This window comes from Mya arenaria, chromosome 13 (assembly GCF_026914265.1).
Source record: "Mya arenaria isolate MELC-2E11 chromosome 13, ASM2691426v1".
NCBI classification, from domain to species: domain Eukaryota; kingdom Metazoa; phylum Mollusca; class Bivalvia; order Myida; family Myidae; genus Mya; species Mya arenaria.
Genome location: NC_069134.1, coordinates 18156359 through 18178633, shown reverse-complemented (window position 1 = coordinate 18178633; position 22275 = coordinate 18156359). Strand labels below are relative to the sequence as shown.

Here is a 22275-nt window from a genome sequence, read left to right as displayed (position 1 = left end):
GCCAATCATATCAATACTAGTAAATCTCTTGAAGCAGAACATATATGACATTTTGAAATAATATTCCCACTAGATTGTCTCCATGCCTAGTAATTGTTTCTACATCCATTGAAGTAGCAAATATATGCAGATTTGAAATAATTTTCCCAGTAAACTTGGGCTCTATTTTTTACCGTTGTTAGCACATTTGCATAATAATATAGTTATGTATAGCAGACATTAACGATAACTTATGTATTCAGTACCAGTTATGCCCTTGATACTTCTTATATAAGCAGGATAACACAAATGAGGCATATATCCTTCATTTATTGATCCTGAAATGTCATTTTCATCAAAACAGCGTTTGCTATAGTGTGAATTACGTTAGTTCTACGACATTGAAACTTTGAAGGTATTAGAATCATTAGAGTATATGTTTATTTTCAACCATTTTGTCAGCATAAGCAATTGCATGTTCTACGCTGTGGAAATGCTCGTGCATTTGTGTGTACGTTAAAATATGTGGTAAACTATATGTGTAACGCAAACATTTATGTTCGTTGCAGGTCGCTGTCCAGGCATGTAAGTACAAATCAATTTTTATTTTTTGGGAAAGAGTTAAATTATTAGGCGTTAATCAAGAGATATGATAAGTTATTTTAGTGCTTTCAAAATTAACTGAAATTTTTCAAACCTAATCTGCTTATTAATCAAAACAAACGTTGGTGTTCCTCAAGAAGTTTTGATAATTTTGTTGAAAGACTATTTTGATAGTGAATTCATTTCACATGTCGATTTTGGTTAGTAAATTGGAAAACCTACCAAATGTACCAAATGTCGTACACTTTTGTGAATATTATATAAGTTCGATTTTCAGACACTTATTTATTTCATTTTTATTGTTAGGAAATGTCCTTTTTTCTTTTATGCTTTTCGATTTAATACTGAGTTTTTTCAGTGGAATAACAACAGTGAAAATAGCAGTTCTATATTTTTATTGCAAGATTAGGAGTACAAATAGTATTTTGATTATGTTATAATGCCCTATTTAATTTAATAGTGTTTCGCTATTTTTGGAACATAGATTCAATGATAAAAGTACATTGATTAATTTTCATAAAAGGTTTTCACTAAAAAACGAGTGAACAATACCCTTTTTCAAAAATATGAGATATTTATTTTTTACTCACGAACCGAAAGTAGATCTATATACATTGACAGAAAATCGATCAGCTATAATGTGCATAAGGGGTTCCCATGTGTAGCAGAGCAGAAAACACCCTTTTCAAAAACGGGTATTTAGAAAAATAAATTGAATATTAGTAAAACTAAAAAATATAGGCATAAAAGATATAGAAAAAATGTTGATTTTATTGTATTAAATCTCACACTCGTGAAACTATGCTTTTTTATGACACTCGTAAAATAAAATACGATCTTAAACTGAAGTCAACAGATAACCGCTATATCATTTCGCCGATTATATTTTAATCTATGACTATGAAACTATAATTGCACAAAATGTATAACAGTTTACAATCCCCAAATACATAAAATATTTTCGTTTTTCATTGGATCATGTTCATTAATAAAGGGCATGTAAAGAAAACATTGGATCAATGTTATGTGTAGCTAACACCATTGTTTATATTTTTGCTGTTGGCTTTGGCGTCAACGTTACCCATGGATAGAACAAAAGGTATATAGAGTGCCTTAACTATATTTTAGAAAGAAGCTTAAAAAATGACAGGTTTAGCTCAGTCTGTCATTGTTGTCGACTGTTCGTTGAGCATAATGACGGAGTGCACCAAGCATGAATTTGGCATAACTTAAACAATATAAAACAAACACATCTGTATAAATGTATTTATTTAGTTGAAAAGCGATGTTTCTCGGATCCCGACGATCTAGCAGAAGTGGTTACAATAGAAATACGCCAAGTGAACACCGCCGATGTATCTGAATCCTTGGTGGTAATTGACCCCAACAACGTAGCCACGCCCTGTTATAGCTCAGTGGTGACCCTCGATGGCGTCGGAGATGTAAACGTGCTGATAATCAAATATGACTACGTTAACGACGTTCAGACCTTACCAGTGACTGATGATTGTAGCGTACAGGTAAAACTCATATTAATACGACTATACCATTTGTTCATATTTTCGTGAAATATGGAGTTTTATAAATTCGATGATTGCCCTGAAAAAAACTAAGATGTTAATATTTATAGAATAATACATGGTTGACCATGGCATTTGGTTGATAGTTGCCCCAGTGGAAGGAATAATTGCTTGAGGGCTTTATTATTTTTTTGTTTTGGAATGAGCCAATTTTTGCGCAAATCCATTGAAACCATTTATATAAGACTGCTGACAAAAACTGATTATTAAATTTAAGTTAAAAATTGATGTTTTATGCATTTTTCTTAAACCATTTGTAACGGTTTAAGTCATAAAACATTAGTTTTCGAAAGGAAATATGAAAATCTACGATCTGATTTTTGTCAGCAATCTTATATCATTTGTTTGCAGATATTTATGCAAAAATTTGCTCTTTTTAAGACAAAAAATACAAAAAAGTTGAAAAATGGTATGTATGTCAGAGTGCAGCTTAAAGCATTAAATGTTTAAATAAAGTTATTATTATTATTATTATTATTATTATTATTATTATTATTATTATTATATAATGATGAATGTTTGAATATAAATTAATTCCGTTTCTTTTCTCTTTTAGTATGATTCCGGATTGAACAAACTTGTAGCTAAAATAGTTGACCAAAAGGACATCGGATTCATCCAGATATCAGATGACTTCTATAATGTTGAATGTGACCTCGCCTCGTTAAGCCCCACTTTTCAGACATTGGCTGCAGTTAATGTGTAAGTGAATATGCTAAGGCATCATTGTTCTATTTTACATTTAACTAAATGAAATATGAATAATACATCAATATGCGTACTTTTATGTGGCTAAATTACTGCAAACCACGTGAAGGGTCAACATTAGTAAGGCATGTGAAGGATCAACATTAGTAAGGCATGTGATGGGTCAACATTAGTTAGGCATGAGAATGGTCAACATTAATATGGCATGTGAAGGGTCAACATTAATAAGACATGTGATGGGTCAACATTAGTAAGGCATGTGATGGGTCAACATTAATAAGGCATGTGAAGGGTCAACATTAATAAGGCATGTGAAGGGGCATCATTAGTAAGGCATGTGATGGGTAAACATTAGTAAAGCATGTGAAGGGTCAACAACTCAACATAAATAAGGCATGAAAAGGGTCAACAAAACTCTATCTATCATCATTTCAATATGGTATTGTTCCTAAAGACTCCACTGTCAACCAGCTCGTATCGATCTATCATTCTTTTTGCCTCGCTCTAGATGAAGGTAAAGAAATAAGAGCAGTATTTTGTGATATTTCGAAAGCCTTTGATCGAGTATGGCATGACGGTCTTATCCATAAACCTCGTGAAAGTGGCATTACCGGTTCTTTATTGTTATGGCTTCGTGATTATCTCAGTGAACGTAAACAACGTGTTGTTCTTTCTGGTTCTATGTCTGATACAGTTACAATATCAGCTGGAGTTCCTCAAGGCTCAATTCTTGGGCCGCTTCTCTTTCTTATTTACATTAACGACATTGTTGGTGATATACAATCACATATTCGACTCTTCGCAGATGATACTACAACCTTATATATAATTGTCGAAGACCCCGTATCTGCTGCACAGCAACTTACTAATGACCTAGACAAAATTCATATGTGGGCTGAGAGATGGCTTGTTACATTCAATCCTACAAAAACCAAATCGCTATTATTCACCAGAAAGTCTAATAGGCATATGCACCCCTCAATATTCATGAATAATACAGAAATATCTGAAGTTACAACTCATAAACACTTGGGCGTCACGCTTTCTAGCACCTGCTCCTGGCACGATCATATTCAATCCGTCAAACAGAAGGCTTGGCAGCGAATTCACTTCATGCGATCATTCAAATACGTTCTTGATCGTAAATCGCTTGAGGTTCTGTATTTCACATTCATTAGGCCTTTGTTGGAATATGCCGATGTTGTCTGGAATAATCTGACTCTAGCTGACGAGGATGACTAAGAAAAAGTTCAACATGAGGCGGCCAGAATTATATCCGGTGCAACTCGTTTAGTATCTTTGACAAAGCTTTATGTTGAAACTGGAATCGAGCCACTCAAAGAAAGGCGACGTAAACATAATCTTATCCTATTTTACAAGATGTTTCACTCTCTTGCACCAGCATATCTAACTACTCTGATTCCAACAAGAGTTGGTGACACTACTTCGTATAACCTTCGAAATGCAGCTAACCTTCGAAACATTTCATGCAAATCACAGTTGTTGACGAGTTCATTTCTGCCATCAACTATATCCGCATGGAACGCACTCCCGGAAGAAGTTCGTTTATCGCCATCCGTGCCTTCTTTCAAATACAAACTTAATAAGAACATAAAACAAGTTCCTGACTTCTACTACGAAGGTGACAGCAAATCTTGTGCCAATCACGCGAGGTTGCGTATGCGCTGTAGCAACCTTAACGAGCATCTATTCTCAAAAAATATTGTCAACAGTCCTAATTGTCAATGCGGTGAAATTGAGGACACTTTCCACTTTTTCTTCACCTGTCCATTGTATAACGTCCAACGAAATTATCTCATTGGTAAGTTATCCACCGTTGGTCATTTGTCTCTTCCACTATTACTCTTTGGATCGAAGGAAGCTTCAAATCAAACGAACAAACTTATCTTTGACCACGTCCAGAACTATATACGCCAATCTAAACGTTTTTGAGTACAATTTCCAACAAACCCTATCCCGATCCCGATCTGACCAGTCCCTGTACCACTTTGCTTATCACACCTTCTTTTTCTTCAACCTTTATCCTTTCTTCCTTCTAACTAATTGATTACAAACTAAAACAACTTGTTTTTACACAGAATAGTTTGCACCATACGGCTATAAGATTATATTTATTCGAGTCACTTCAACTTGCGCACCAGCCTAGCAGCGTGAATGACTTACAGAAGAGAGACATAGTATAAGCCTCAAGGCTTTCTTCTCAATTCTGTGTACACTATTATTTTGTGCATAATTTACATGTTTTTCTGTTTCAATGCATTACGTATTTGGTATTTGTTAATTTGGATTATGCTCAAATTTGTAGAACTAAACTAATTGTAAATATTATATCGAAATAAATATTGTTTAAACCAATAAGGCATGAAAATGGTCAACATAAATAAAGCACGAAAAGGATCAACATAAATACGCCATGTGAACGGTAAACATAAATAAGGCATATGAAGGGTCAACATTAGTAAGCATGTGAAGGGTCAACATAAATAAGCCATGTGAAGGGTCAACATAAATAAGACATGAGGAGAATCAACATTAATAAGGCATGTGATGGGTCAACATAAATAAGGCATGAACAGTGTCAAAATTAATAAGGCATTTGAAGGGTCAACATTAGTAAGGCATGTGAAGGGTAAACAAATAAACCATGTGAAGGGTCAACATAAATAAGGAACGAGAAGGGTCAATATTAATACGGCATGTGATGGGTCAAGAAAAGTAAGGCATGTGATGGGTCAACATTAATAAGGCATGTGATGGGTCAAAATTAATAAGGCATGCGAAGGGTCAACATTAGTTAGGCATGTGAAGGGTCAACATTAGTAAGGTATGTGTTGCGTCAACATTAGTAAGGCATGTGATGGCTCAACATTAGTAAGGCATGTGATGGGTCAACATTAATAAGGCATGTAAAGGGTCAACATTAATAAGGCATGTGACGGGTCAACATTAGTAAGGCATGTGGAGATCAAACATAAGTAAGGCATGAGAATGGTCAACATTAGTAAGACATGTGAAGGGTCAACATTAGTAAGGTATATGATGGGTCAACATTAGTAAGGCATGAGAAAGGTCAACATTGGTAAGGCATGTGATGGGTCAACATTAACAAGGCATGTGATGGGTCAACATTAATAAGGCATGTGAAGGGTCAACATTAGTAAGGCATGTGAAGGGGCATCACAAGTAAGGCATGTGATGGGTCAACATTAATAAGGCATGTGAAGGGTCAACATTAGTAAGGCATGTGAAGGGGCATCACAAGTAAGGCATGTGATGGGTCAACATTAGTAAGGTATGTGTTGGGTCAACATTAGTAAGGCATGTGAAGGGGCATCACAAGTAAGGCATGTGATGGGTCAACATTAGTAAGGTATGTGAAGGGGCATCACAAGTAAGGCATGTGATGGGTCAACATTAGTAAGGTATGTGTTGGGTCAACATTAGTAAGGCATGTGAAGGGGCAGCACAAGTAAGGCATGTAAAGGGTCAACATTAGTAAGGTATGTGTTGGGTCAACATTAGTAAGGCATGTGAAGGGGCATCACAAGTAAGGCATGTGATGGGTCAACATTAGTAAGGTATGTGTTGGGTCAACATTAGTAAGGCATGTGAAGGGGCAGCACAAGTAAGGCATGTGATGGGTCAACATTAGTAAGGCATGTGAAGGGGCATCACAAGTAAGGCATGTGATGGGTCAACATTAGTAAGGTATGTGTTGGGTCAACATTAGTAAGGCATGTGAAGGGGCATCACAAGTAAGGCATGTGATGGGTCAACATTAATAAGGCATGTGAAGGGTCAACATTAGTAAGGCATGTGAAGGGTCAACATTGGTAAGGCATGTGATGGGTCAACATTAACAAGGCATGTGATGGGTCAACATTAATAAGGTATGTGTTGGGTCAACATTAGTAAGGCATGTGAAGGGGCATCACAAGTAAGGCATGTGATGGGTCAACATTAGTAAGGTATGTGTTGGGTCAACATTAGTAAGGCATGTGAAGGGGCATCACAAGTAAGGCATGTGAAGGGGCATCACAAGTAAGGCATGTAAAGGGTCAACATTAGTAAGGTATGTGTTGGGTCAACATTAGTAAGGCATGTGAAGGGGCATCACAAGTAAGGCATGTGATGGGTCAACATTAGTAAGGCATGAAAAGGATCAACATTAATAAGGCATGGGAAGGGTCAATATTAATAAGGCATGTCGAGGGTCAACATTAATAAGGCATGTAGTGGGTCAACATAAATAAGGCATGAAAAGGGTCAACATAAATAAAGCATGAGAAGGGTCAACAACTCAACATAAATAAGGCATGAAAAGGGTCAACATAAATAAGGCATGAAAAGGGTCAACATAAATAAAGCATGAGAAGGGTCAACAACTCAACATAAATAAGACATGAAAAGGGTCAACATAAATAAGGCATGAAAAGGGTCAACATAGATAAAGCATGAGAAGGGTCAACAACTCAACATAAATAAGACATGAAAAGGGTCAACAAGACTAAGGCATGTAAAAAGGTCAAAATAAAAAGGCATAAGAAGGGTCGAAATGATCAGGCATGAAAAGGCAACATGAAAAAGGCATGCACATGGACAACATTAAGTTATCAATGTTTTGCTGCCGCATATATTTGTTGCACACTTTTTTTAAGGCAATTTCATAAAAATAAGAAATAATGTATGCTACCATTGCATTTGACGCTGTAACCATTGAACTTGACCCTGCTACCATTGCATTCAACTCTGTTACCATTGCATTCAACTCTGTTACCATTGCATTCAACACTGTTACCATTGCAGTCAACACTGTTACCATTGCAGTCAACTCTGTTACCATTTCAGTCAACTCTGTTACCATTGCAGTCAACACTGTTACTATTGCATTCAACTCTGTTACCATTGCAGTCAACACTGTTTCCATTGCAGTCAACTCTGTTTCCATTGCATTCAACTCTGTTACCATTGCAGTCAACTCTGTTACCATTGCATGCAACTGCTACCAATGCATTCAACTCTGTTACCATTGCAGTCAACACTGTAACCATTGCATTCGAATCTGTAACCATTGCAGTCAACACTGTTACCATTGCATTCAACTCTGTTACCATTGCAGTCAACACTTTTACCATTGCAGTCAACTCTGTTACCATTGCAGTCAACTCTGTTACCATTGCAGTCAACACTTTTACCATTGTAGCCAACTCTGTTACCATTGCATTCAACTCTGTGTTATGGCTGAATATGTGCGTTTATTGGAAAGCTTTCGTTTTGGATTATAAAAACTCTTTCATTTTCATTTCAATTTAAATTAACCATGCAGATGTCTGTATAGAAATAAATTGTAACCAACTGACAATAATCCGATATATGAACTCCTATACTCTTTATTTATTTACATGTATATATATTTACAGCGACAATATGAATACTCCAAATGATGCTGTAACTCGCACAAATAGTTTCGCGTTTGAGTTGGTCGACGGCACAACGGACCAAGTAGTCGATACCTCTACTGCCTCACTTGAACTTGGAGGGGAGTACTATTTAAGAGCAATATATACACCCCCAGCAGGACTGGTTGAGGGCGAATGGCCAAAGGGCATGTACAACACTCTACTCAAAGTTTCTCCAGATTTCACTGCCGAAACGCCCTTGGAACAAACTCTGGTGGATGAGGTTGGGTACGTTCTGGGAAAAAACGCCATACTTTCTGTCATACTAAATTTAAATGACAGATGATTTTGCAAAAAAAAAAGAATGTTTATTTAAAACATTTCACTCATTTCGATTAAAGACTTGTATTGTCATACAACACGTTGGGCAAAAGAATAGTAATTTAATGGGTTATACACTTACAAATGCGTGTCGAAAGAGATCTTTCATTAGCAGTTATGTTTCAATAACAAATCGTATAAAAACATCCTTAGCAGTTCTACAATAGTTTTTACAGGCTTAACAAATTAATATCTACGATTTATATCATAACTTGTTTTTTTCTCTAGGTGTCTTGCACAACCAGCGGGACCTTTTCAATTGACTTCTACATGGGCGTATAATGCTGCACTGAGCGTCGATAAATACGTTTTCGAAACAGGTAACACCTAAAATAATGTAGTTCAAGTTGTTTTAATATATTGTCAACCGAATGAGTGATTCTGGTTCTGTTAAGTTTTTCAACGAAATGGGGCTAATAATATGCGACTTTCGTTTGGGGATTCACCAGGATTCATCAATATGCCGTTCCCTAAGACTGTTAATATGTCATTATAACTCTTGTATCTCTTTAGTTTTCGTTTATATATATTTGAAATATCGATGTTGCCTTATCTTGTCACGCGACCAGGGTTTCGGGAGAATCCTTGTCACGGCTTCTGGTCGATATTGTCACGAGGTTTGGAAAATCTTATTTACAACAACGTCTGTTTTCGACCTTAAATGTCATCTACATGGTTAAATTAAACTACTATGTTCAAAAAGCTTTCCACTGTGTGTTGTTTTCCTCAATACGTAAGATGCCCGAACTGTACGCTTTGATGATATTGTTTTGCATGCTTTGCAACAAAAGTGTTTTTCTATGTAGCCATCGAAGCATACAGCTCTGATACAAACAATAAGATAAACAATGAAATTCAATACACACAGAAACGGTCACTGTAAATGCGAACACGAAAGTATAATAACTTAAATGAGACTGCATCTGTCAACTGGGGCAAGTTTATCAAGAATCACACACAGATTGAAAGCGGTTTCGATAGTATGTAGGAACTATTTTCGACAGAAGTATAACACTATGAACAGACGAACGAGCAAACCCATTTGTCACCCCTCGAAATTAAGCTGAATAACGGTCCTAATAACGCGTAGCTCGACGGGATTTGCTTTATACCATTTCGATGCAAAACAATCTCTCACGTTAACTGTTTTGATAATATATCAATATTTCGATCAATGGCATATCAAACCGAACGATTTTTTTAGCTTTACCATCGCGTTCTACTTTAAAATCTACTTAAATATCACTTGTAAACATGTATCCTTGCAATAAACATCTTTCTACTTTTGGTACCTTGGATGTGTTCGGAGACACCAAATGATCATTCTTTAAAAATATATAATAGGGAACATTTTAGCGCTTGATGCTGTTGCAACGCATGCAAGTTTAGCAACGCTTTCTTTTATGTCAATAGGATATTGAAGTATTCACACAATGCATTGAAAAATTATTTATTTATTTATTTATTTATTTATATATTTATTTATTTATTTATTTATTTATTTATTTATTTATTTATTTATTTATTTATTTATTTATTTATTTATTTATTTATTTTATTTTGTAAGCCTTTTATTATGATCAATAGAATAACCATCTCATAAAATGATCACTTTTGGCTAAGAATCGCTTTGAATTTCACTTTGTCAATTTTAATGGCCCTGGTTGTTTGGGAGTGGGCCCTGGTGGTTATTAAGCGGGCCCTGGTGGTTTGGTAGTGGGCCCTGGTTGTTTGGTAGTGGGTCCTTGTGGTTTGGGAGTGGGCCCTGGTAGTTTGACAGTGGGCCCTTGTGGTTTAGTAGTGGACCCTGGTGGTTTGATAGTGGGCCCTGGTGGTTTGGCAGTTGGCCCTGGTGGTTTGGTAGTGGGCCCTGAGGGTTTGGTGGTTGGCCCTGGTGGTTTGGTAGTGGGCCCTGGTGGTTGGGTGGTTGGCCCTGGTGGTTTGGTAGTGGGCCCTGGGGGTTTGGTGGTTGGCCCTGGTGGTTTGGTGGTTGGCCCTGGTGGTTTGGTAGTGGGCCCTGGTGGTTTGATAGTGGGCCCTGGTGGTTTGGCAGTTGGCCCTGGTGGTTTGGTAGTGGGCCCTGAGGGTTTGGTGGTTGGCCCTGGTGGTTTGGTAGTGGGCCCTGGTGGTTGGGTGGTGGGCCCTGAGGGTTTGGTGGTTGGCCCTGGTGGTTTGGTAGTGGGCCCTGGTGGTTGGGTGGTTGGCCCTGGTGGTTTGGTAGTGGGCCCTGGGGGTTTGGTGGTTGGCCCTGGTGGTTTGGTGGTTGGCCCTGGTGGTTTGGTAGTGGGCCCTTGTGGTTTGGTGGTTGGCCCTGGTGGTTTGGTAGTGGGCCCTGGGGGTTTGGTGGTGGGCCCTTGTGGCTTGGTGGTTGGCCCTTGTGGTTTGGTAGTGGGCCCTGGGGGTTTGGTGGTTGGCCCTGGTGGTTTGGTAGTGGGCCCTGGTGGTTTGGTGGTTGGCCCTGGTGGTTTGGTTGTGGGCCTTGTTGGTTTGGCAGTTGGCCCTGGTGGTTTGGTAGTGGGCCCCGGGGGTTTGGTGGTTGGTCCTGGTGGTTTGGTAGTGGGCCCTGGTGGTTTGACAGAGGGTTCTGGTGATTTTACAGTGGGCCCTGGTGGTTTGACAGTGAGCCCTGGTGGTTTTGTTATCGCTCTCGCTGGTTTGGTTGTGGGCATTGGTTGATTGGTAATGGACTCAGGTGGTTTGATAGTTGGGCTTGGTGGATTAGTAGTGGGCCTTGGTGGATTGGTAATGGGCTCTGGTGGTTTGGTGGTTGGCCCTGGTGGTTTGATAGTGGGACATGGTGGTTTGGCAGAGGGTCCTGGTGATGTTACAGTCGGCCCTGGATGTTTGACAGTGGGCCGTGGTGGTTTTGTTGTGGCCTTGGTTGATTGGTAATGGGCTCAGGTGGTTTGATAGTTGGCCTTAGTGGTTTGGTAGTGGGCCTTTAGGGATTGGTTATGGGCTCTGGTGGTTTGGTAGTTGGGCTTGGTGATTTGTTAGTGGACCTTGGTGGATTGGTAATGGGCTCTGGTGGGTTGATAGTTGGCCTTGGTGGTTTGGTAGTGGGCCTTGGTGGATTGGTAATGGGCTCTGGTGGTTTGATAGTTGACCTTGGTGGTTTGGTAGTGGGGCTTGGTGGTTTGGTAGTGGGCCTTTGTGGATTGGTAATGGGCTCTGGTGGTTTGATAGTTGACCTTGGTGGTTTGGTAGTGGGCCTTGGTGGTTTGGTAGTGGGCCTTTGTGGATTGGTAATGGGCTCTGGTGGTTTGATAGTTAACCTTGGTGGTTTGGTAGTGGGCCTTGGTGGTTTGGTTGTGGGCCTTGGTGGTTTAGTAGCGGGCATTGGTGGATTGGTAATGGGCTCCGATGGTTTGATAGTTGGCCTTGGTGGTTTGGTAGTGGGCCTTGGTGGTTTGGTAGTGGGCCTTTGTGGATTGGTAATAGGCTCTGGTGGTTTGATAGTTGACCTTGGTGGATTAGTAATGGGCTCTGGTGGTTTGGTAGTGAGTTTGGGTGGTTTGGTAATGAGCACAGAAGGGTTATTGAGAGGAATTAGAAAATATGCAGTATCGAAATACATTAATTGTTTCAGGAACATTCAGAGTCGCCTTATTCCGCTCATCTGACGTACTGTCCTTCCGGGGATTCTTTAAACTTGCATGTTACGTACTATCGGAAGAGAAATGTTTTGATCAGACTGTAAGTATGTTGCTTCAAGCGAGAAAGTAATGCGATGTACGTTATAAGATCATGGTATATTTTGCAGTAGCTTGATATGCCACTGTGGGTTTTTTAAATCTTGCACAGCCATTTATATAAGTAAGGTTATATAAGACACATTCGAAAGGCAGATATTCAAAACATATTCTCTGTTAATATGTTCGAGACAATTTTGGTACGCATAATTTTAATTCCAATGTAGAACCAATCCATAACACGTTGTTTTGGCAGGCCTACTGTGCCTCTTTAAACCGGAAACGTCGTGCAGTAGACGTCATAGATGAGCGCCAGGTAAACGGTACCTACGATCTCAATGTCAGAGTGGCACTAACTGGCAGCAAAGACGGACAAGGTATGTTTTGTATGACGGCAATATAATAATGGCTATTCAATCACGTACCAATGGGAGCGAACGTTTCAACGTTTTTCTCAGTCGATCAAGGGGCATTACTCAAAAGAAATCAAAGCCAGAGTTATGGGCCTAACTTAAGATGCGCCTTGTCTTTGAGACATTTTAGCCAAGTTGCATTTGAAAGTTGAGTTATAATAAATGTAACTACGGCACCGACGACGATGACGTCACGGCTATTAATCCAGTTATATCGTGACAAAACTTTACTGAATTGAGCACTTCGGGTTAAAATTATGAAACTTTGCCTGATGGTATTAAAGACATATAACACACCACTGAGGGCCATATGACATTATAAGGACCGGCCAGTCAGCTGACGAATTTGAATATGTACCTAGGCGGTCCTTATAATGCCATATGGCCCAACTTCGTGTGTTATATTCATTATATTTTACCGAACATTTTATATTACCTTTCAATATTTTGAAAGCGCTTTTAACGTGCTTATTGAACAAATCAATGAATGTTAACTTGCGATAATTGTTCGCCGTTGTGAAAATCGCAAGTCGTTCACATAATGTTTATGACGTCAGTGGTCCATATTATTTTTGGCGAAGTCCTGACCGGCCAAAAACATGGTATGGACCGCTGATGTCATAAAACTGGATTTTAAATTAAAATACGCTGATATACGGACTGATCGACTTTTTATGGATATATAAGGTATAGTGTATATGTATTTTATGGCTGAAAAATGCTCTGGATTCAACTTAAATTCGTCGAAATTTGACGCCAAAATCCAAGATGACCGCCATCACCACCATATTACGATATTCCGACATTCTTTCTCGAAACTAGCCTTCTTAATATGAATAAAAAAAGAATAAGTTCATACATACTCATTTATGTCAGTGCCTTTGGCGTTAAAGTCGATTTACAGATGAAGAAAGCATACTTAATACTCATTTTTGTAAACTGCTAATTCGGTATTCGATATTTAACATGTCACACACGCTGTATCTGCCGTCTTTTCAGGACAAAATACACCGAATGACAACCGAGAACAGACCTGTTTCAACGATAAGTTCTGGATTCTTTCTATCGTTCTCGGTGCCATGTTGGTCCTGGTTGTCATAGTAACCCTGTACGTGTTCTACCGGCTACGAAGAGAGCAGATTAGAAACGATAAGAAGGAGAGAGCTTGGTCACAAAGTGGCGTCACAAATCCATCGTTCTAGAAAGAAAACGTTAATACGTTCAATGAAGCTGACAGTGATGATTTTTTTGTATTTATCCCCTATTTATCTATAACAAAACAAAGTCCTTTGGCATGCGTGTTTCCCCTATGACCTTAAGGAAACAAGGGTTGTTGTTTCATCTTATCTGTAATACGTATTCAAATACGATGCTCATTACATATTTAATGTGTTATTGGTATAGCATATATTTTTGAAAAAAAGACATAGCCGAAAATTATATTATCCACAGTAAGTCTACTTAAATGCCTTTTCCTACAGTTACCGTTCACCAAATCTCAAATTAAGATAAAAATGAAACATCATGCGTCTGTTTTATTCAAGAAGATCAATCATAACTATTGCATTGTTTTGCAATTCCTCCAAATAAAATCGAGATAAAGCTTTGGAAGCATTTTCTGTCTGAAATTTACCAGATGGTGTTCCCTGTCTGTTTCGGTAAAGTGTTTCATTATTTGAATACATGGCCTTCAAATATTGATTTTAAATTTTGTTTGTTTAACTGAAAAGATATGCCCCATGTATTGCGTAATAATTATACGTTTATAGGGCCTAGAACATCAAGCGTGTTTTTTTTCGAGTACTAAGGTGTTGTATGATAAATATTCCACTAGCTGTATTAATCTCAGTTTTCTTATGTGTTTTGTGTTGTTACCATTTATATTGCTTCCGTACATTGCAAAGTAGTCCTTTCAAGTGTGGTATTACGTTTGTTAATTTATGTAATACTGTACGTGATATCAAGTGCCAAGTGTGCATCATAACTTCAACATGTTACTTGTCAAACTTTAAAAAAAACAACAAAAAAACCTCAGTTCATATGAGCTTGTTACATCACGCTGAACTACATATGATTATAAACGACGTATACAGCTGTTGTATATTGTATTATTGGTTGTCTTTGTTTTAAATCTTAATCGTTGATTTTTGAAATTCTTTATTTGAACATTGTTGTGCTATTTTATAGTTATTTAGAATTCACTTTTCATTAAAATTCTTTAGTTAAAAACTGTGTTGTCTTCTGTTCTCCCTTTTGTCTTAAATCGATGACGAGTTAATTTTACGCGAAGCAAGCTTTACCATTAACGAGGCTTACGAACAACGTGATGTAATGGATTTGCTCAGATCACGCACAATTTATTACCCTCTTTGTAAGTATACGCAATGGATACTGCAGTGAGGGTTCAGCAGGCAAACTGTCTAGATGGCATCGAGGTACTGCCACAAACATAGAATAAACTTTAAAATATCGTTATCAATAAATGTTGGGAGTTACCGCATTGGGACGATCGGTTTAACTAAGTGTTCAATGGGAGAAGATGGGGTTGAACGAATGAATAGTACTCAATACCACACTAACTTACCATACCACACCACACCACACCACACCAGGAGCGAACCTAAACATAGTGCTGTATGCCCGGACGTACGAATCAATTTTGATTTCCCATTGAAACCTGAAATGAAAATCACATGCTTAGTGCCTGTTTTACATGAAACGTTTTACTTTTTATAATTTTGCGTTATTTACTGATCATTTGCGTTCAAAATGCTTAAAAAATGGATCTTCTATTACTATATGCTAGAAAATTATCCTACGGGTCTGGTGTCCCACTACATACAAATGTATAATATCAAACTAGATAAAATGGCTTTACATGTAGACACGTCACATAAGTATACGTGCGTTTATTTCAACATTCTTCAGGTACGTCCCTGCACATGTTTCAATTAACTAAGAGTACAACGCACTTTCAAATCACACAGACGAATAAACTTAAGTTTACAGGATGATGTTCAATTTGTGGCTGGTGGTTCCTAAATACTTTGTCATTGTAAATATTCGTGTTTTTATGGGGGAAAGTCCAACGTTGAACGACTGCAAACCGGCTTACTCAATCGGATTCCCCTCCGGTAACTCGACTACATATTGATAGTTTTCTTTTGATATTTATGTACACTGTGTGTACAGCTGCGTGTTTGCTGCACTCTGTAGATTGCATTTGCATTGTGATATTAACCGAAGTACTCCGGTATCTCCGGGTGAAAGGATCGCATAACTATCATTGAAATAAAACAAACGTCTATCAACAATAACTTCCCTTTGTTATGATTGTAAATCTCGCTACGGCGAGAACTGAAGTGTTTCATGTTAAGTACTTATTAACCCCCCCCCCCCCCGTGTCCATTTAAAGAAATAAGTTTTATAAATTGTTCAAGGGGATCAAGTTATTGGAAGGTAACATATCGAGTGGTCTCTACTAAAGTCTAACATTATGGCACCAAGGGCACTAATATTACGGGAGGGCTGTCTCTTGATAATAAATCACTGTCTCCGGAGAATGCACGAGTGATTAATGGTTCATTGAACGAAACCTTACAAAACATTGCCGACACATTCCAGCTTTCATTTTAAAATTTATTCGAGTCAAATTAAAATACAGTGGACATGAGGTAGGAGTTTTTTATCATAAATACAACAATGACGATATGTATGTGCATGAAACTTATATAGGTATAGAAACCCTGTAGCCAAATTTGAAATGTTCACAAAACAAACACATTAAAAGCTTTTAAAACTATTAGCTTCAACTGTGAGAAACGTTTAGCAATATAGTGCTTTGCTAGTTATGCGTTTCCATGACATCATTTGAACATAATGCTTAGCTTAACTTAGCTTTTCCAAATCCCAGCTATATTTTAGGAGAATACTCAGTTCGCTACTAAACCTAATACGTTAGCAAAACAATGGTATGGAAGCTGACAGATATTTGTCAGATATTTGTTCACCCTGCGAGCAGCTAGCGTCTGTCTCCCACAATTTGTCAATACCGTTTTAAATCGCAATTCCCTCTCTGTTGTCCATTTTCTCCGCTTCTTGTGACAAGAATTAATAGAGCTTAGTATTGCATTTCCTCGTAGAGTACGAATTAAACTTCATCGTCTCGGTATTTTGGGACTTCATATTTAGTTAGACAGACGGTGGTTTGAGTTTCTAGCATTTTTCTTACTGATTGGATGGAGAGAGTTGACATAACTGCTTGACAGTTTTGGATGTACGTTTGACTTTAAATGTGCAACTGTAACCTCGAATGCGTAGAAGAAACAACCAGAGCAAGAACACACGTACAGAGTCGATGGAGAGTTAAATCGGTATGTACTAATCTCTTGAATAACAAAAGTTAAAAGTAGTCTAAGGTATGAGATTGGCACATTTGTCCATCAAAGAACTCTGATACTGGTTTCTGCTCATGACTCCAGTGTTATTCATATAAACTTATAGCTGTTTACATCGACAAGTTTAATTAGCTGCTTTACATCGTAATCTAAAAGTCGGGTTTTTAAAAAAAAAACACCTGCGTGGCAATAATGTTGTTTCGTGTGTTTTCATCGTAAATCTTGTTATTGAAGAGAAGCTCGTACACAAATAGGGAATAATACGATATAAAAAATATGTAATAGCGTGTAAGTGCCACAGGCAACATTAATACTATCAGTATGGATGTATTTTTCACATATTTTACTCTACGACAAAATCGATTCTGGAGTCTTGGAAAAATATTGTAGTAATAAACAGTACATTAAGCTGAACTAATTTAGCTATATTTTCAGTCTTAAAACATCATTTTTATTTTTATTTTGAACGGCTGTTGAATGAGCCTAGACCCATCATGTTGCGTACAATAAATGCTGTACAGTGCATGTCTTTAGCATCTGCAATAAACTATTTCAGTACAACGTTTTATTTTTCTGTGAAATTGTTTAAGGACACTGTATTTAATATGAAAACACGCGCCTTGTTTCATATCTCTTTTGTCATTTTGCTGTTAATCTAAGTGCCACTAAGTTAAAATATGGTTCTGGTTGTCGGGCATGTACCTGGATGCTACGTGGCGGGCATGTCTCTGAAGGCTTTATTACCTGGTCTGCTACGTGTTGGGCATGTCCCTGAAGGCTTTATTACCTGATCTTCTACATGTTGCGCAGGTCTCTGAAGGCTTTATTACCTGGTCTTCTACGTGTTGGGCATGTCCATGAAGGCTTTATTTCCTGGTTTTCTACGTGTTGGGCATGTCTCTGAAGGCTTTATTACCTGGTCTTCCATGTGTTGGGCATGTCCATGAAGACTTTATTACCTGATCTTCTTCGTGTTGGGCATGTCTCTGACGGCTTTATTACCTGGTTTTCTACGTGTTGGGCATGTCCCTGAAGGCTTTATTTCCTGGTCTTCTACGTGTTGGGCATGTCTCTTAAGGCTTTATTACCTGATCTTCTTCGTGTTGGGCATGTCTCCGAAGGTTTTATTACCTGGTCTTTTAAGTGTTTGGCATGTTTTTGAAGGCTTTTTTACCTGATCTTCTACGTGTTGGGCATGTCCCTTAAAACTTTATTACCTGATCTTCTTCGTGTTGGGCATGTCCCTGAAGGCTTTATTACCTGATCTTCTTCGTGTTGGGCATGTCTCTGAAGGCTTTTTTACCTGGTCTTCTACGTGTTGGGAATGTCCCTTAAAACTTTATTACCTGATCTTCTACGTGTTGGGCATGTCTCCGAAGGTTTTATAACCTGGTCTTTTACGTGTTTGGCATGTCTCTGAAGGCTTTTTTACCTGGTCTTCTACGTGTTGGGCATGTCCCTTAAAACTTTATTACCTGATCTTCTACGTGTTGGGCATGTCCCTGAAAGCTTTCTTACCAGGTCTTCTACATGCTGGGCATGTCCCTGAAGGCTTTCTTACCTGGTCTTCTACGTGTTGGGCATGTCTCTGAAGGCTTTATTACCTGGTCTTCTACGTGTTGGGCATGTCTCTGAAAGCTTTCTTACCAGGTCTTCTACGTGTTGGGCATGTCCCTGAAGACTTTATTACCTGATCTTCTACGTGTTGGGCATGTCTCTGAAGGCTTTCTTACCTGGTCTTTTACGTGTTGGGCATGACTCTGAAGGTTGTATTACCTGGTTTTGTACGTGGTGGGTATGTCCCTGAAGGGGCATGTCTCTGTAGGTGCTATTTATTGATCATCTACGTGTTCTACGTGTTGGGCATGTCTCTGTAGGTGCTATTTATTGATCGTCTACGTGTTGGGCATGTCTCTGTAGATGCTATTTACTGATCTTCTACGTGTTGGGCATGTCTCAGTAGGTGCTATTTACTAATCTTCTACGTGTTGGGCATGTCTCTGTATATGCTATTTATTGATCGTTTACGTGTTGGGCATGTCTCTGTAGATGCTATTTACTAATCTTCTACGTGTTGGGCATGTCTCTGTATGTGCTATTTATTGATCGTCTACGTGTTGGGCATGTCTCTGTAGGTGCTATTTACAGATCTTCTAATTGTTGGGCATGTCTCTGTAGGTGTTATTTACTGATCTTCTACGTGTTGGGCATGTCTCTGTAGGTGCTATTTACTGATCTTCTTCGTGTTGGGCATGTCTCTGTAGGCGCTATTTACTGATCTTCTACGTTTTGGTCATGCCTCTGTAGGTGCTACTTACTGATCTTTTACGTATCTGGCATGTCTCTGTAGGTGCTATTTCCTGATCGGGTACGTTTTGCGCATGTCGCTGTAGGTGCTATTTACTGATCCTTTACATAGTGGGCATGTTCCTATAGGTGCTTTTACGTGTTGGGCATGTCTCAGTAGGTGCTTTTTATTGATTTTCTACATGTCGGGCATGTCTCTGTAGGTGCTTTTTACTGATCTTCTACGTGTTAGGCATGTCTATGTAGGTGCTATTTTCTGATTTTCTACGTGTTGGGCATGTCTCTGTAGGTGCTATTTATAGATCGTCTACGGGTTGGGCATGTCTCCGTATGTGCTTTTTACTGATCATCTACGTAGTTGGCATGTCTCTGTAGGTGCTATTTACTGATCTTCTATGTGTTTGGCATGTTTCTGTAGATGCTATTTACTGATCGTGTACGTGTTGGACATGTCTCTGTAGGTGCTATTTACTGATCGTCTGCGTGGTGGGCAACTCTCTGTAGATGCTATTTACTGATCTTCTACGTGTTGGGCATGTCTATGTAGGTGCTACTTACCGATCTTCTACGTGTTGGGCATGTCTCTGTAGGTGCTAATTATTGATCATCTACGTGTTGGGCCTGTCTCTGTTTGTGCTATTAACTGATCTTGTACGTGTTGGGCATGTCTCTGTAGGTGCTATTTACTGATCTTGTACGTGTTAGGCATGTCTCTGTAGGTGCTTTTTTCCGATCTTCTACGTGTTGAGTATAATTCTGTAGGTGCTATTTACTGATCATCTACGTCTTGGGCATGTCTCTGTGGGTGCTATTTACTGATCTTCTTCGTGGTGGGCATGTCTCTGTAGGTGCTATTTACTGATCTTCTTCGTGTTGGGCATGTCTCTGTATGTGCTATTTATTGATCTTCTACGTGTTGGGCATATATCTGTATGTGTTATCTACCGATCTTCTACGTAGTTGGGCATGTCTCGGTAGGAGCTATTTATTGATCGTCTACGTGTGGGACATGTCTCTGTAGGTGCCATTTACAGATCTTCTTCGTGTTGGGAATGTCTCTGTATGTGCCATTTACTGATCTTCTACGTGTTGAGCATGTCTCTTCAGGTGCTATTGACTGATCTTCTACGTTTTGGTCATGCCTGTGTAGGTGCTATTTATTGATTTTCTACGTATCTGGCATGTCTCTGTTGGTGCTATTTCCTGATCGTGTATGTGTTGGGCATGTCTCTGTTGGTGCTATTTACTATTCTTCTACATAGTGGGCATGTTCCTGTAGGTGCTATTTACTGAACTTGTACGTGTTGGGCATGTTTCTGTAGGTTCATTTTACTGATCTTCTACATGTCGGGCATGTCTCTGTAGGTGCTATTTACTGATCTTCTACGTGTTGGGCATGTCTCTGTAGGTGCTATTTATTGATCGTCTACGTGTTGGGCATGTCTCTGTATGTGCTATTTACTGATCATCTACGTAGTTGGAATATCTCTGTAGGTGCTATTTATTGATCTCCCTCGTGTTAGACATGTCTCTGTAGGTGCTATTTATTGATCGTCTACGTGTTGGGCATGTTTCTGTATGTGCTTTTTACTGATTTTCTTCGTGCTGGGCATGCCTCTGTAGATGCTATTTATTTATCGTCTACGTGTTGGGCATGTCTCTATAGGTGCTAATTATTGATCGTCTACGTGTTGGGCATGTCTCTGCATGTGTTATTTACTGATCTTCTACGTTTTAGGCAATCCTCTGTAGGTGCTTTTTACTGATTTTCTACGTATCTGGCATGTCTTTGTTGGTGCTATTTCCTGATCGTGTACGGGTTGGGCATGTCTCTGTAGGTGCTATTAACTGATCCTCTACATAGTGGGCATGTTCCTATAGGTGCTATTTACTAATCTTCTACGTGTTGGGCATGTCTCTGTAGGTACTATTTACTGAACTTCTACGGGCTTGGCATGTCTCTGCAGGTGCTTTTTACTGATCTTATACATATCGGGCATGTCTCTGTAAGTGCTTTTTACTGCTCTTTTACGTGTTGGGCATGTCTCTGTAGGTGCTATTTATTGATCGTCTACGTGTTCGGCATGCCTCTGTGTGTGCTATCTACTGATATTCTACGTTGTTGGCATGTCTCTGTAGGTGCTATTTCCTGATCTTCTTCGTGCTGTCATATCTCTGTAGGTGCTATTTACCGATCTTCTACGTGTTGGGCATTTCTCTGTTGGTGCTATTTATTGATCTTCTACGTGTTGGGCATGTCTCTGTAGGTGCTATTTACTGATCTTCTTCGTGTTGGGCATGTCTCTGCAGGTGCTATTTACCGATCTTCTACGTGTTGGCATGTCTCTGTAGGTGCTATTTATTGAACGTCTACGTGTTGGGCATGTCTCTGTAGGTGCTATTTACCGATCTTCTACGTGTTGGGCATTTCTCTGTTGGTGCTATTTATTGATCTTCTACGTGTTGGGCATGTCTCTGTAGGTGCTATTTACTGATCTTCTACGTTTTGGTCATGTCTCTGTAGGTGCTATTTACTGATCTTCTTCGTGTTGGGCATGTCTCTGCAGGTGCTATTTACTGATCTTCTACGTTTTGGTCATGTCTCTGTAGGTGCTATTTACTGATCTTCTACGTGGTGGGCATGTCTCTGTGTATGCTATTTACTGATCGTCTACGTGGTGGCCTGTCTCTCTGTGTGCTATTTATTTTATTATATTTCTTAAAATACTATGGAAATAGTTTAACGAAGATTGCCTGCGGGCTCCTCGTGAGATAAAAGGATCATTTGTTTCCGG

At 38.9% G+C, this 22275-nt stretch overlaps 3 protein-coding genes across 3 annotated transcripts in view; 2 read left to right on the top strand and 1 right to left on the bottom strand.

Moving 5' to 3' along the window:
• The window catches only part of LOC128215086 (uncharacterized), a 31753-nt gene extending 17647 nt beyond the window's left edge, over window positions 1-14106 (top strand). Inside the window, exons 3-10 of the mRNA XM_052921809.1 lie at window positions 549-564; window positions 1858-2102; window positions 2719-2864; window positions 8312-8578; window positions 8900-8991; window positions 12261-12367; window positions 12620-12740; window positions 13776-14106. Coding sequence (XP_052777769.1) covers window positions 549-564; window positions 1858-2102; window positions 2719-2864; window positions 8312-8578; window positions 8900-8991; window positions 12261-12367; window positions 12620-12740; window positions 13776-13978 — 1197 coding nt within the window. The 3' untranslated portion in view covers window positions 13979-14106. The remainder of the gene's footprint in view (window positions 1-548; window positions 565-1857; window positions 2103-2718; window positions 2865-8311; window positions 8579-8899; window positions 8992-12260; window positions 12368-12619; window positions 12741-13775) is intronic.
• Window positions 1-22275, bottom strand: part of LOC128213373 (peroxisomal biogenesis factor 3-like) — a 246858-nt gene that overhangs the window by 104718 nt on the left and 119865 nt on the right. The gene's annotated exons all lie outside the window — the stretch shown is intronic.
• LOC128213378 (uncharacterized) overlaps window positions 16957-22275 on the top strand; it is a 34526-nt gene continuing 29207 nt past the window's right edge. The window contains exon 1 of the mRNA XM_052919026.1: window positions 16957-17149. The gene's annotated coding sequence lies outside the window, so the exon portion shown is untranslated. The remainder of the gene's footprint in view (window positions 17150-22275) is intronic.